Source organism: Cricetulus griseus (genome assembly GCF_003668045.3).
Source record: "Cricetulus griseus strain 17A/GY chromosome 1 unlocalized genomic scaffold, alternate assembly CriGri-PICRH-1.0 chr1_1, whole genome shotgun sequence".
Classification (NCBI taxonomy): domain Eukaryota; kingdom Metazoa; phylum Chordata; class Mammalia; order Rodentia; family Cricetidae; genus Cricetulus; species Cricetulus griseus.
Genome location: NW_023276807.1, coordinates 53,283,702 through 53,298,576, shown reverse-complemented (window position 1 = coordinate 53,298,576; position 14,875 = coordinate 53,283,702). Strand labels below are relative to the sequence as shown.

Below are 14,875 nucleotides of genomic sequence, written 5' to 3'. Positions count from 1 at the left end.
GTTGGAATTTCATTTCCTTTAAAATGTGAGTAGTAGAGCTGGAGAGAAAGCTTGGTTGTTAAACCCTAAGACTTACAGCCAAAGCCAGGCAGTGGTGGCACACTCCTTTAATCCCAGCCCTTGGGAGGCAGAGGCAGGTGGATCCCTATGAGTTCAAGGCCATCCTGGTCTACAGGTCTACACTCTGGTCTACATCCCCCACCTGGGACGCAGCTATACTATCCCGCACAGTTACCTTTCTACCTGACATTGAAAGGCATAAAATGTCAGTGTGTGTGCTTTATATGTGGGCAGTGGCTAGAGAGGAGAGTTTACCACATATTTCAGAAATATACAAAACATGAATATTCTACAGCTTGTTACAACAATTTTCTTTCTTTTTGTCCTAGTTTGCTTTCTGTTGTTGGGATAAAACACCATGACCTAAAGCAAGTTGGGGTGGGGTGGGCAGGGATTATTTAATTTTTTTAATTTTTGGTGTTTTGAGACAGCATTTCTCTGTGTAACTTTGGAGGCTGTTCTGCAACTAGCTCTTGTAGACCAGGCTGGTCTCGAACTCACAGAGATCCGCCTGCCTCTGCCTCCAGAGTGCTGGGATTAAAGGCATGTGACACCATTGCCCAGGGGGTGCACCTCTTACAGTGGACTGGACCCTTCCACATCAATCATTAATCAAGAAAATGCCCCCCCCCCCCATACTTGCTTACAGTACACTGAGGTGGAGGCATCTTTTCCATTAGTTCTTCCTTCCAATTGCCTGTAGCTTGTGCCACGTTGACAACCCAAACCAACCAAACAAAAAACCCAACCAGTACTGAAGGGAGGGGAGTTCCATACAAGGGGGCGGGAGGCTCCTTCCTGGATTAGGCACAAACCACATCCAAACACCTGTTTTCACAGAGAGATTCTTTATTAATCAGGGAAGAAAAGTTAAAGTGGCTGCTTTTTGACTCAGGCAGAAAAACAGCAACAAATGACCTTGCATGTGGAATGGAGAGGTCTGTGTTAGAATGGGCTGGATGCAGTGGTAAAGGAGATGGGGGTGGGGGTGGGGCGGCAGAGGTGTTTGTCCCTTCCGAACAAAGGACTGTTTCGGGATAGAGGGTAGACAGATGTTGCACGTAAGCAAATGGTGATTTATAAAGGTAAATGGGAAACCCGGTGCTAGGGTGAAGTGTTTAATTTTAATTGGGCATGTTACTTAGGTGGACCAAAGGGGGCTTCTGATTGCTCAACTTTGGTAGTCAGCCTCAGGAGGAGGAAGTGGCAAATAAATTGAGTCTTACTGTTCTTTTCAACTTTTGTGCATCACATTGTCCCAAGGCAGTGCCACAGTGGTCTTGTTAAAATCATCAACAACAACAACACAGACCACTTCAACCCCAGAAGTGTAAGCCCTTAATCCCAGCACTCGACAAGCAGAGGCAGGTGGATCTATGAGTTCCAGGCTAGTCTGGTCTTCAGAGAGTTCCAGGACAGCCAGGAGAAATTTTGTCTTGAAAAACAAAGACAAAACCAAACAAGCAAAACAACAACAACAACAGACCATTTCAGATGCCAGTTTTTTACTGTTAGCTGTGGCTGTGTAACTTACCTGTTATGATTTGAATGCGTACACTGGTAGTGTTTGAAGTGGGCGCCCCTACCTTTTCCTAAGGGGTGGAATCTCATTAGTGAGGACTGACAGTTCCCAGCACCATGGGCACCAGCAATGTGTGGGTATCTAAGACACTGAGACCACAGCAATCCCCTGCTGGGAGCCTTGCCTTAAAGTTTACTTTGTGCTTCAGTCATACAAGAGAATGAGCACAGTTTCTGAGACCTGAGTGTTAGGTTTCAAACATAGGTGCCTATTTGACACATCAAAGCAAGCCTGACTTCCAGTTCTACCCGCAAACCTCAGTCCCTACCTGTTACAGGGCATTCCTTCCTGGCACACCCAGCCCCCTATCCTAAAACTCTCCAGCTCAGGCGGCTGGGCTGCTCTTCCTTACACATTCCAAGCATTTTGGTTGCCCTCTCTTTGTACCTTTGGGCTTCCTGGCTGCTGCACCTGGTTCTCTCCTCCCCTCTCTCCCTTCCTCTCTTCCCATATGTCTCAGGGTCACCAAGAGTCTTCCTTTACTGAGGGCTTTTTAGAATATATTAATGTATTCTTATTTTGTGTGCATTGGTGTTTTGCCTGCATGCATGTCTGTGTGAAGTGTTGGATCCTGGAGTTACAGACAGTTGTGCGCTGCCATGAGGGTGCTGGGAATTGAATTCGGGTCCTCTGGAAGAGCGGCTCCAGGGGGCTCTTATAGAGAACTTTCCAGAACTTGGTGCCTTATAGAACACACAGGAGAGGGCGAGGGGCGGTCCAAAATTTTTTGAAGCCCAGACCGCCAGCTTTGAAAGACCGCATCCAAGAAAACGTGGATCCCGGATTTTGCAGGCTGCCTGCGGCGGAATGATCCTGGAGCTGCACCTGCCATTCCATTTCTGCTTCTCCGGGTCTTCGGGGGAGCTCATGGGCGTAAATAGAAAATGAGGACCCTGGGGTTCGCTGAGCGTCCCGCACCCTAGAGGCTGATAGAAGTACAGTGATGGGCACTTGTTTTGATGCTCGCAATCCTAAGGTGAGTCTCCTGGGCGGGTGGAGACTGGGGCGCGCCTGCTGGAGCTAGCTGGACTTCACCGCCGCTCTGCGCAGAAAGCTGGGTGTAAGAGAAAACAGTTTGCTGGGCCCTGGTAAAGAACCCACGTCTGCTGGGAGAGCCTAGAAACCCTGGCAGCGCTTTTTCAGAGCCAGAAACTGGGGTGCAAGCTGAGGTGGCCTCTGAAAGCTCAGATGGGAGCTTGTGACCCCGGAGCCTTGGGCTGGGGAGCAGTGAGGAGGAGCACTGTATCCCGAGGGTGTGTGATTTAGTGCTTTTCTCGGGGCGGCAGCTCTGCTTTCTTTGCAAGGCCCTAGGCAAAAGTCTCACTGCTCCGCTAGGTTGGGGACTGCCCCTGGTACCTGGCTGCTCACCTAGAAACACTTGTTGATAGAATCTTGTGCCCTGCGAGTAGCAGTTTTGGTTTTCCTGAGGTGGAAACATTGTGAATTTAGTATATACTTGCGAAGAGCCTCCCCAAGAGCTGGCTTTGATTATGCACGCAGGCAAGTAGCTTTTTAGAGTTTTTGTACCCATCTAGGGTGCATAATATGAGATTCATTTTGTATCATAAGATACAGAACTTTGACTTTTAATGACACTTGATTGGGACTTTCCCATCTTTGGTTAATTGCTGGCAAATTTTACACAAATTTACTTTTTCTTGGCATAACAATTCCCAACAGATTACGCCATAACCACTGACATGATGCTCTGAAACAGCTGGTGTTAGACCCCCGGAAAACTCAAGTATCCCGGATCCCAGGCCACGACTGCCGTCACCCCAATCACCAGGCGGATTCGAGAGCTTGATATAAACTGTACGAGGCTTTACTGTAATTTAACGTTAGCTCGGGTCTTTCACCCACCCGCCATGGCGGATGGCTAGCAAAAGACGGTTCCTAGGGCCTCCCAAGAGATCTTATAGGACAGCGTAAGGGGAGTGTCTTGGGGGGGGGGTACATGCACAGACTCACGATTGGTGTGCCTCCAGGCTTGGAGGGCTTGCCCTGTGTTGATTGGTCAACTGGTTGTTATGGCCCATAGGCCCTCCCAGGGTGGTTGCTATACTTTGTGCTTCCTTGCTGTGCGCTTGTCTGTAAAGCACACCCAGAGTCGTAAAGCATAGCGCCACCAGCTAACTTCTGATTGGTTCCTTGTCACGAGGCAGGCATCTGACTTTCTAGTGACTAACTTCTGATGGGTTCCTTGTCACGAGACAGGCATCTGACCTCTAAGTGACCAAAGCAGGTTTATGGCAAGCACGTGTTCGGCTGTTATGGCTGCCGAAAGGGGAGCAGGTCCCTTCACTGGTAGACTTGGCCATGAATAAAGTGTCTTGTGTTGTGCAATGTGTGCAACCCAGATAGGTCCAGTTTTGAATAAGGCTAGCTGATGTTCAGGATCTTAATACCTTCAAATGTAACTTCCCTTCTTTCAGATGAAGTGCACCACTCCTCACATGCTTGAGACCAAACTTGGGCCTGCTAGAAATGTCATACCACAAACTAGAGTCTTGGGTCTTTTTGGTTCATCATACTCTCAGAGTTCTTTCAGGTGGGGCTTAGATTGGTTTTCTGCTTTGAATAAAACAGCTCAGGTGTTTGAACACTTGATACAGACAGCACCAGGCTCCCCCTCTCAGTCTTAGAACTGTCTCTTAAATGCTTTCCAAGAGTATAGTGCACAATTGGCTAACTGAGATGCCCATCAACATATCAAAGCTGATGCTGGCTACCAGCTAGGTTCTCCCAGCATCCCTGAGTCCCAACCTGATACAGGATCCTCCTCAGACAGCTTACCCCACCCCTACCCTAAACTTCTCCAGTCTAAGGGACTGGGCTAGGCTACCCTCCCCCAGCTGCTTTTCCCTGTATAACTCAGCCATTTTGGCTATGCCAGCCCTTTTGCCCTTTTGGTCTCCTGGTCTCCTATCTCTCCCCTCTCTCCTCAAATGGCTCTCTGCTCAGCCTGCCAGTCATGCCCACTCTGGACTGTCCCAGATGTCCCTGCCTCTGGCTATTCTCTCCTCATACCTAGGAGTGGCAGTGTCCTCCCTCCCTCCCTCCCTCCCTCCCTCTCCCTCCCTCCCTCCCTCCCTTCCTTCCTTCCTTTTCATTCAACAGCCTGTATCACCAGCACTCCTTCTGGAGGCCAAGGAAGGAGAAGGTGATTTAGAGGCCAGCCTAGGCTTTGTAGCCAGCCCCTGCCTTAGAAAAAAAAAAGGCCAGGGGTGGGGGAGTGGGGGGGTAGGGGGGGTGGTGCACTCGGGAGACAGAGGCAGGTGGATCTCTGTGAGTTTGAGACCAGCCTGGTCTACAAGAGCTAGTTCCAAGACAACTTCCAAAACCACAGAGAAACCCTGTCTCGAAAAACAAAACAAAACAGAAAAGAATAAATAAAAAAAAAACCTAAAACCCGCCTCTTGCCTCTAAGTCAAAGGCAATGCATCAGATGATCAATAAGGTGTGTTAAAATTCTGAAATTGTTCTACTGATCTGCTGTCTTCCTGCTAGATGGCAGTGTCTAATAGTGAATCAGAGACTCCACTGTTACTATGTTATTGCTTTCTTTGAGGACAAAAGTAAAGCAGTTTTCAAGTTCCTTCTTAGAAACTACATTCAGAAACACCTCCTTAGGATGATATCTAGGAAATAAAAGAAAAGATTATAATTTGGCCAGTGTTACATATGCACAAATATGGCATAGTGCAAATACCTTTCCGTCCTGTATTTAAGTGCCTTTATACTTACACAGAATTGATTTCCCCAACAAATGTAGCATCCTACTCCACTAGCATCATTTTGCAACAAACACCCTCTCCCCCAGGCTCATGTTTGCCCACTTGGTCCTCTGTTGGTGGTGTTGTTTTGGGAGGTTGTAGAGCCTTTAGGAGGTGTGGCCTGGGTATTGGAAGGAGGTGACTAAGGATGGGCTTTGAAGGTGGTGTTAGCCACTGGTTCTGATTAGTGGGAACACCCACTACCTGGTGCTCCTACCACCATGGAGGGAGCTATTTTGTCCATCATCCTTCTCCAATAGGATGAACTGAAGTCCTTTGAAATGGAAAGGCGAGGTGAGCCCTTCCTCCTGTAAATTGCTTCTGTTAGGTTTTTTGTTTGTTTGTTTTGTTACAGTGACAACTATTCAATATAGATAGTGTTCTTGAAATGGGCTTTGGAAAAAGTAAATATTAAGTTTATTTTAATTTACATGCCTTCTAAATACTTTTTAAAAAGAGTTATGTAAAACCTTCATTTTCAGGAAGAAATGCTGAACTACTAAAAAGGAAAATGGAGCCAGGCTTTGTGGTACGCACCTTCCCAGAACCCTGAAGGCAGAGACAGTCAGAACTGTGAGTTCTAGCCCAGCCTAGTTTACAGAGCGAGTTCCAGGACAGCCAGAGCTACACAAAGAAACCCTGTCTGGAAAACAAGACAAGACAAAACAAAACCCACAAAAGTAAAACAAATAATCAAAAAAAAAAAAAGAGGAAAATGGGGCTAATCATATAGCTCAATGGTAGATCATTTGCCTAATTAGTGTGTTGGAAGCCCTTAGTTCAGTCCGTAGCATCACCCCCCCCCCCCGCCAAAAAAAAAAAACTCTTGGGGATGTCTAGGACAATGCTTGAGGTACTGGTGTTTAAAGTTGGTCCAGCAGTACCGAAAAGGCAAATTACATTCTGGGAGCATCGGGCACACAGACCTCGAGGAAGAGAACAGGGAAGGGAGGTAGAGAAATAGAGTGGGGTACACATCCATGTTCGTTTTCAGTGTTAGGGATGGGGCACAGGGCCTGTGTATGGTAGGCAGGGGCTCTACCGTTGAGCTACAGCCCCATACCTGGACCTCTTTTTAAGCTGACTTGTAGAACCTTTGCAAAGGCCCGCACAGACTTCAGTCAGAGGCAAGACACTGTTTTCATTCAAGACATTAGTTTATTCCTAGCTGAGTGGAGAATCCAAGGGGATGGGACTGGGAAAAACACCAGTTTGGAGGCTTTGAGGGCAACCCCTGTAGTGATAAATGAGAAGTCTTGATGTGGCATGGTTGAAAGAGGCAGTAAAAAGTTCTTTAAAGTATGACACATTCCTGCCCGCCTACCATGTCATTTCTTTCTAAGGACAGCCACACTTTAAGAGGTGTTCTGGAGATTTTTGTTTGTTTTGTGATGTGAGAGGTCCTTCTGTATGCTGCAAATATGTGTTGCTTTTACGGGTTGATGAGACAGGGTTTCTCTGTGTTGTTCTGCCTGTCTTGGAACTCTCTCTGCAGACCAGGCTGCCCTCAAGCCTTCTGCCTCTGCCTACAGAGGGCTGGGATTAAAGGCATGCACCACCACATGGAGATTTATGCAGTGTAAAGTGACAGTGTCTTGGAGAAACAAGCCTGTTTGAGAAATTAAGCATTACTGTGAATAATTTAGGTTTGATAATTAGATTCTTCTGAAACCCTTCCCTGGTGTTATCTTTAGCTCAGTAAAAACAATTGCTAATGAAGAACCAATCAGAAGACAGTTGCTATTGGCTCCTCATTGATTGAGAACCAATCAGAAGAGTCACTTTAGAGCTGTCTGTCTTCTGCCTCACTTCTTTCCTGTCAGTGGAGAGAAGGAGGAGGAGGAGAGGAACCCATTGAGTGTCAGGATTTGTCATGATGAATTTTGGTTGTGAGAATCATGGCAGCATGACTGGAAATGTCATGAGGGTGTTTCCAGAAAGGTTGAGTTGAGAAGGGAAGCTTTGCTCTGAACGAGGGCAGCAGCATTCTGTGTGCTAGATAAAAGGGAGGAAGTCACCCAAGTATTATCATTCATCCCTGTTTCTTGACTTTGGACACAATATGAGCTGCCACCTCACACTGCACTATATGCCTGCCTGGTTATGATGGACTGTAGAGTCACACTGTGTGCCAAACCCAATTATCCCATAAGTTGCTTTTGCCATATACTTTGTTACAGTGACAAGAAAAGTAGGTATTCCAGAGAGACAACTCAGTGTGTCAAGCATACCAGCAACCCTGGTTTATCACCATCATCAGGGACATGTCAGAGATCATCCCTTGGTTCAATTGCTGGCCATGTACAGGCAAAATTTGAAACTAGTCACCACAACCTGCTAACTTTCTTTGAGATACTCACTCTTAACTTCTGTAGAAGAAGAGAGGAATTATTTTAAGATGGTGGTGATGTTGGCTTTGATAAACGAGAACTTATAGATGCTCCATGAATTCAGACCATTTCTGCACAGCAGATGGGCAACCCTATATAGTGTGCACCAGCCATGCAATGCATTGCAGAAGCTCAGATCTCAGAGTCAAGAGTTGGTTAGTCAGAGACCATTTCAGATGTTATATACCATGGCCTATAAATAGAAACAGTCCTCTGTCCTGGGAAAGAGTATTAATGGGGCATTGTCCTGAAGGACTCAGGTTCACCCTGTAGTTAATGATGAAACAGAAACAGGGGGGAGCCTCCCCATCTTGGAGTGCCATTACATTGGACCTGAGGGCTTTCCTGGTACTCTCTGTGGGTCCACCTGTCCTCACCAGCTGGAGGACTTCTGACTCGATGATATGCTCCTGGCTAATGAACTGGCATGAGTTAGATTGAGTGCTACTATTGTAAATGTACCTTAAGGCCTGACGGGTTGCTGCAGAGTGTAATTCACATACTGGAGTCTGCTCTTCAGTAGTGAATATTTAGTCACAGCCAGCTTCCGGACACCTTACTACACTCTGGCTTTCGCAGTAACCTAACTTGATGTTCCTGCATGGAAGGGCATTTGTACTCTTGATTTCTTCTTTGGTAGTTGATATGACTGACCAAAAATTGCAAAAAGGCCCTCCAACTATCCTGAGACATTAGCTAGAAAAATATCCCACGCTAGCTTCAGAATCTCCCTCCTCCTTCTGTTTTCCTTTCCTCTCGACTTTCTGTCCTAAAGCCGCCACTGTTTCTGGTGTCTCTTTCCTTTCTATTGTTCCTGGAGTCAGGTGACCTGATTTCTAGACCTGTTTCTAAAAATATGATCTCAGACCAATTGCTTAAATTGGTAAGGCTTAGTTTCATTTTTGTAATAACTGGAATTAATAATACCTATCTTGTCTATTTCTCCAAAGTGGTTATAAATAATATTGAATGAAGTGACAGATTTAAAACTCTTTGGAGAATGTTGGAGTCTTAAATTTACTTTTAGTGATTTTATACGATGGCACATTTGATTGGTGTGGGGCAAAGGGGGTGGCATGTGCCAGTGAGAACGTGAGAAGGTTAGAGGACAACATTCTGAAAGTTGTTTTTAATCTTCCACCATGAGGTCAGGGATCGAATGTAGGTTGGTGGCTTTGCATGATAAGTGATTTTCCCCACTGAGCCATCTTGCTGGTCTGAAAGTGATGTAGTTTTATTCCCATCTAAAATGTTAATATTTCACTACTTAATCTGGGTCATATTAATTATAGCTTTGGTAAATTGCTTTTGCACATAAAATGAAAATTTAATAATCTTTCTGTCATGCAAGGGAAAGGATAAAGTTTATTACTTACAGTGAATACACTGAGGATTAGAAATACTTAGTCACCTCCCAAAATTTATATTGTTTGAATGCTAGAACCTGAAACTGGAATTCGAAATGCTAAGTTGACATTTTATGTAATTAATATGCACTGAGTAGAATCTTGCAGGGAGCTTTTTAGGTTCCTAGAGCCTTTTGTTCCCTTCCTCTTTGACACGCCAGGTGACAGCTGCTCTACACAGGCTTGTTTGTTCTCTGTGTTCGCATCATTTAGTGTGGATTGTATAGTATTAACGTTAAAAACTAGGAAAGAATACCTGAGTTTCAGAGCAGAACTGTCTGTTGTACTGCCAAAGTTCTGATTTTGTAAAATAATTGTTTTCTGAGAATATGATTACATGGGTACATAATTACATTATTCTCTTCTTCCCTTTCATCCTTCCAACTTACTTTCATGGATCTCCTTGCTCTCTCTCAAACTTATAGCCTCTTTTACAAAATTTGCTGTTATACACATGCATGCATGTGTATAAATACATAAATACAACCTTCTCAGTCTGTAGTAATGTTACTATCATGAATAGGACTGACCACTTGGTATTGTATAACCAGTTTGAGGGCCCTTCCATGGGGAACCCTGTTTCTCCTGTTCCAGAATTCTTGCTTGCCTAGTGTAGTTCTTTGTCTGCAGTTTGGCCCTATGACATTTCCCCCTCCATGCTACCATGGATATTGGTGTTGACCTTGTTCAGGTCATGTTTAGGCAGCCATGTTGGTGAGACTTTATGAGTGTAGCTTCTCACATTTCTAAGAGACACAAGCTCACAGCTATCTTCCTATTCTTCTGGCTCTTAACAGTCTTTTGGTCCCCTTTCCACACAAAGATATCTGAACCTTAGGTGTAGGAATTGTGTTGTGGATTTAACAGTCGGGACCAATGAAAATGCAGGGCTGTGGGGCCCCACATTTTGGTTGGTTGTAGTGTTTGTTTGTTTGTTTGTTTTGTTTTTCCAAGACAGGAGTTTGCTGTCCTGGAATTCAGTCTATAGACCAGGATGGCCTTGAACTCAGAGATCAGATTGCCTCTGCCTTCTAAGTGCTGGGATCTAAGGTGTGCACCACCACTGCCCAGCTGGTGCTCCCCCACCCCCCCTTTTGTCTGTTGGCCAAAGTGATGTTTCTCTGATGATGGGTAAGATCTACACTTATCTGTGGTAAAGTTAAAGTTTTGGTCCAGTGACCCTGCTGCCATCAAATTCAGTTTTGCTTTGAAGATGAGGATGGTAGCTGGGATGTCATGGGATGGGGAGGACTGAACGTGCTCGTGCATACTGTGTATCCAGCAATGGCCTCACTCCTGATGGCTTTCTTAGCAGATGTTAGTGGGTCCTTTGCCTTGTCCACTTTCCCTTTGCAGTTTCATATTGACGAGGCAGCTGTGTGCTGTGTGAATTCAACTTCACTTTCTCCATAAAGTTTTAATATCATGAATACTGTTTAAATAAAAGAAGATAAATAGTTACTGGACATGTGCTCTGTGTAATGTTTTGATAGGAAAACTTATCAATCTTATATCATGCCCACAGTAACTCTGACCAGTTGACATGACTATCTATGTTTAGAATTTGAAAGATTGTTCTGAATTATTGAGAGATTAGGTGAAACCAACTGTGATGTTGAGATGGTATTCTGGAAGGATGAGCCTGTCCACTTAGCTATTCTATTTTGTGAAATTCCACAGGCGAAAGAGGAAAAATATATTTTTGGAGATTTCTGGGACCAAGAATCAGTGTGCTATTGAAGAAGAAAAATATCTTAAATTTAGAAGTCAGTCAGCAGAGGGGCTGGAGCCATGGCTCAGTGGTTAAGAGGGCTTGCAGTAGATTGGAGTTCAGTTCTGAATTCCCTCGTTGGGTAGTCCAAAGCCTGCCTGTAACTAGCTCCAGTGTATCCAGTGCCATCTGTGGCCCTGTTGGTGCACACACACACACACACACACACACACACACACACACACACACACACACACACACGAGTTCACTGACAGACAGACACACAACAAGCACATAAACACATAAAAAATAAAATAACAACTCATGAGAGAGGAGCATGCTGTTAAGATACAGGCCTTTCCTCCTAACCCCTGTTCTATCTAGAAATTATTTCTAACTAATTTCTAGTTCTGCATCCTGGAGACATATGACTCAGACTTAGAATACAGCTCTTGACATCCTGTGTCCTCCAATCCTGCTTCAGTTTTGCCTGCATAGGACGTTGCCCAGGATCTCCAAGTTATGACATTTTAGGAATAAAAAACATTTATTGTGACCATTCTGTGCCTTTTAAGAGGTTTTTTTGTTTTCCTCTCCTGAAAAGGCTGGAAAGGTAGCTTGGTTGATATGCTGCTACTCACCTCAAATACACAAGGCCCTGGGTTTCATTCGTAATATCCCATAAATCTGGGCATGCTGGTGGACACCTATAATCCCAGCATTTAGGAAGTACAGTCATGGGTGGGGAAAGGTCCAGAGGTCCAGGGCTGTCTTTGGTCACAACAGTGAATTTGAGGCCAGCCTGGCTTCATGAGAACCTGTCTCAAAAACACCAAAAAGAGCAGCCAGTTCAGATACATGAAGATCTTGCCCGAAGCTTCCAGAACTCATATTGCCCACACAACCCGCTGCTTTGTTGTACTTTCCACAAAAGGCTCAGCCGATAATCCAGTAAACACAATTCCTCCATGAGCCCGTTGGTTTCTTCAGTCGGTCACTATCCCATCTTTAACCAAAACCTGAACCTTTATTATTTTCTCCCCTAGTCTTTTTGGCAGTGGGAGTGTGGTCTAGTTCTTTATTCCTTTGAGACCTGGTTAGGAAGTGACTTCATCTAAGTAGCCCTGGAATCCAGTCTTCTAATGGCAGAGAAATTAGGGGAGATTTGAGACAGGAGAGTTGATGGGGCTATGTGGCCTTGAGTAGGTTAGGTAACCATTTGGGTCCCAGTTGCTTTCTTTCTGAGTGAGGCGTTAGATATATGCATGATTAGGTGTTAGGGATCATGAGGTATATGATCTAAAAGGTTCCTTTTAGTTTAAGACTTCTGTGCTTTTACACAGTAAGCCTATGTCTATCAGCTCTGCACTGTGGCTAAAAGATCATTCATTCATTGCAGTGTTTTTGGATGGTGCTGTGTCTGAGGACTCCAGCTGCTCTGATGATAGCCTAAGAAGACTGCATGCTGTTCCCTCCCAGCGCCAAGCCAGGCCCATTCCGAACCTTGGATCTCAGTCCTTCATGGAGACCAGCTCCCAGCAGGAAATTGGCACCCAGATGGTTCCTCCATGTGAAGTTGTCTCTGGCTGTGGGCTGACTAGAGGACACCTGGTGGCCAGGCCAGCCCTTTCTCAGTCATCCAGGACAGGGCAGCATGGTGCGGATTCAGAGGAGGAAGCTTGTGGCATCTTGCCTGTGCATGACAGCTACTGTCTTTCTGATGGTCACCCTGCAGGTACTGGGAATCTGGGCTGTGTAGAGCAGATTCATTGCTAGGCCCTCACCATCTCCTTCCTCCCCAGATCCCCTTTCCTCTGAGAAATCTGAGTAATTGATGTCTGCTTAACTTTTCAGCATCATGAGCCCATGCTACACAATACAAAGGAGGACACCCTAATTCTATTTCTTCCAGCATGATCTGGAAGATACTTCTGCTTCTGATTCCAAGTGTCTGGATTAAAGGAAGGAGCCCCCATGCCCATTTAGGAGAACATTTTCTTTTTAGCATCCTCTCATGTTGCCCAGGCAGGCCTCAGGTTTGACACATACTCAAAGATAACCTTGAGCATATGATCTCTCTGCCTCTAACCTCCCAAGTGTTGTGACTATAATCATGTTACCCCATTTAGTCATTTAACAATTTTATTTAAAAATTGCCCTCATATAGTATATTTTGATCATGTTTTTCCTCTCCTCTGTCCTCTCCAATCTTCCCACCTCCCTAACCCATCCAACCTTATGGTCTGTCTCTCAAAAAAAGCACAAAAACACAAAAACTAAAATAAAAAAGAAACAAAAATAAGACAAAAAAATGCCAAAATGAAACACAAAGCCCACAGAAAATGGAGCTCTTTTTGTGTTGGCATGGAGCCTGCCATGGAATGTGGTTGATATACCCAGTGACACTCTAATGGAGAAAACTGATGGTCCCATTTCCAGCTCGTATCAGTTCTAGATAGCTTCTTGGCTAGGGATGGGAGCCAGTGTCCAGTTTCCTGTCTTAGTGCTGGGACACTGAATCTGTGCAGGTCCTGTGCATGCTGTCATGGTCTTTGTGAGTTCATATTGTGTATCAGTATTGTTTTGTCTGGAAGACACTGTTTTCTCAGAGTCATCAGTTACCTCTGGCTCTTATGATCTTTCTGTCCCCCTTTCCGTGAAGATCCTGATTCCTGAGAAAAGAGGTCTGCTGGTGGGCTGGGGTTAGAATCCTGCAGTATGTTTTAATAACATGTATAGATTGTTTTTCTTTTTGAGACTGGGTTGATCTGTCTCTGTCCCTGTCCCTCCTGCCCAGGCTAACTTCAAACTCACTGTCCTGTTCTAGAGCGCCTTGTCCTGAATACTGGAATTGCTCCCTACATCAACCAGATAGACTTCAAATGATTTATTGTGTGTGTGTGTGTGGGGGGGGAGGCTGTGGGTGTGTGGACAAGCAAATGTGCATGTCTGTGCAATTGTGCCCCATTTGTGTAGGTGCCTACAGAGATTAAAAGCAGGTTTCAGATCCTATAGAGCTATAGTTACAGGCAGTTTGGGCTGCCTAATGTGGATGCTAGGAACCAAACTCAGGTCTTTTAGGAGAGCAGTCAGTATGTGCACTTAGTCTCTGAGCTGTCTCTCCAGTCTGGAGACCTTAAAGAATATAACCACATGACTGCTATCTTACCTGCTGCAGTCAACAGTTGTTTCTCAGTCCCCTCTATAGAAAACAGGCTAGATTTCTCCCAGAGAAAAGCCCCTTTACAGTGGGGTTATGAATCTGCAGTGTGCTAGGCTTTCTTTTGGGCCACCAACCAGCTACCAGATCATGACAGGGAGACTTAATATTAGTTCTGAATGCTCGACCTTATCTTATGCTTGTTTCTTGCTAGCTATTATAACTTAACCTGTTTCTCTTCATCTATGTTTTGTCTTGGGGTCCTCCCTCTCTCTCTCTTTTCCTCCCCCCCTCCTTCTTACATTGTACTCCATCTAACTGGTTGGCAGCTGCCTGCCTGGCTGGCTGGCCTTGGGTGTCCCTCTTCCTTTATACCCCTTTCTCTCTTCCTCCTTCTCTCCCATTCTTCTCAAGCCTAGATTTCCCCTCCTATCTATTCTCTCTGCTTGCCAGCCCTGCCTATTTCTCTCTCAGGTCATTTAGCTCTTTATTATAACAATCCTTAGGCAGGCAAGGTGAGACAAATTGCAACACATCTTTACATAATTAAACAAATGCAACAGAAACAAATGAAACACACCTTTACACAGTTAAAGTAATATTCCACAGCAGAAACAAATTTAACACGTTTGCCTACTTAAAATAATATTCTACAACACTGCAGTAAACACATCCCCATACACTGCATTTGGCTGGCAAATCTTAAGTTTTGCATTTGTATTTCACTTTGTTTTGACTGGGAGGTTTCTTCCACATTATTTATTTATTTATTTTATTAGTTCAAGTTAGG

The 14,875-nt window shown here is 44.9% G+C and overlaps 1 protein-coding gene across 1 annotated transcript in view; it reads left to right on the top strand.

Annotated features, from left to right (window-relative positions):
- Positions 1-12,331: 12,331 nt before the first annotated feature.
- Fut10 (fucosyltransferase 10) overlaps positions 12,332-14,875 on the top strand; it is a 67,241-nt gene continuing 64,697 nt past the window's right edge. Inside the window, exon 1 of the mRNA XM_035453317.1 lies at positions 12,332-12,660. Coding sequence (XP_035309208.1) covers positions 12,580-12,660 — 81 coding nt within the window. The 5' untranslated portion in view covers positions 12,332-12,579. The remainder of the gene's footprint in view (positions 12,661-14,875) is intronic.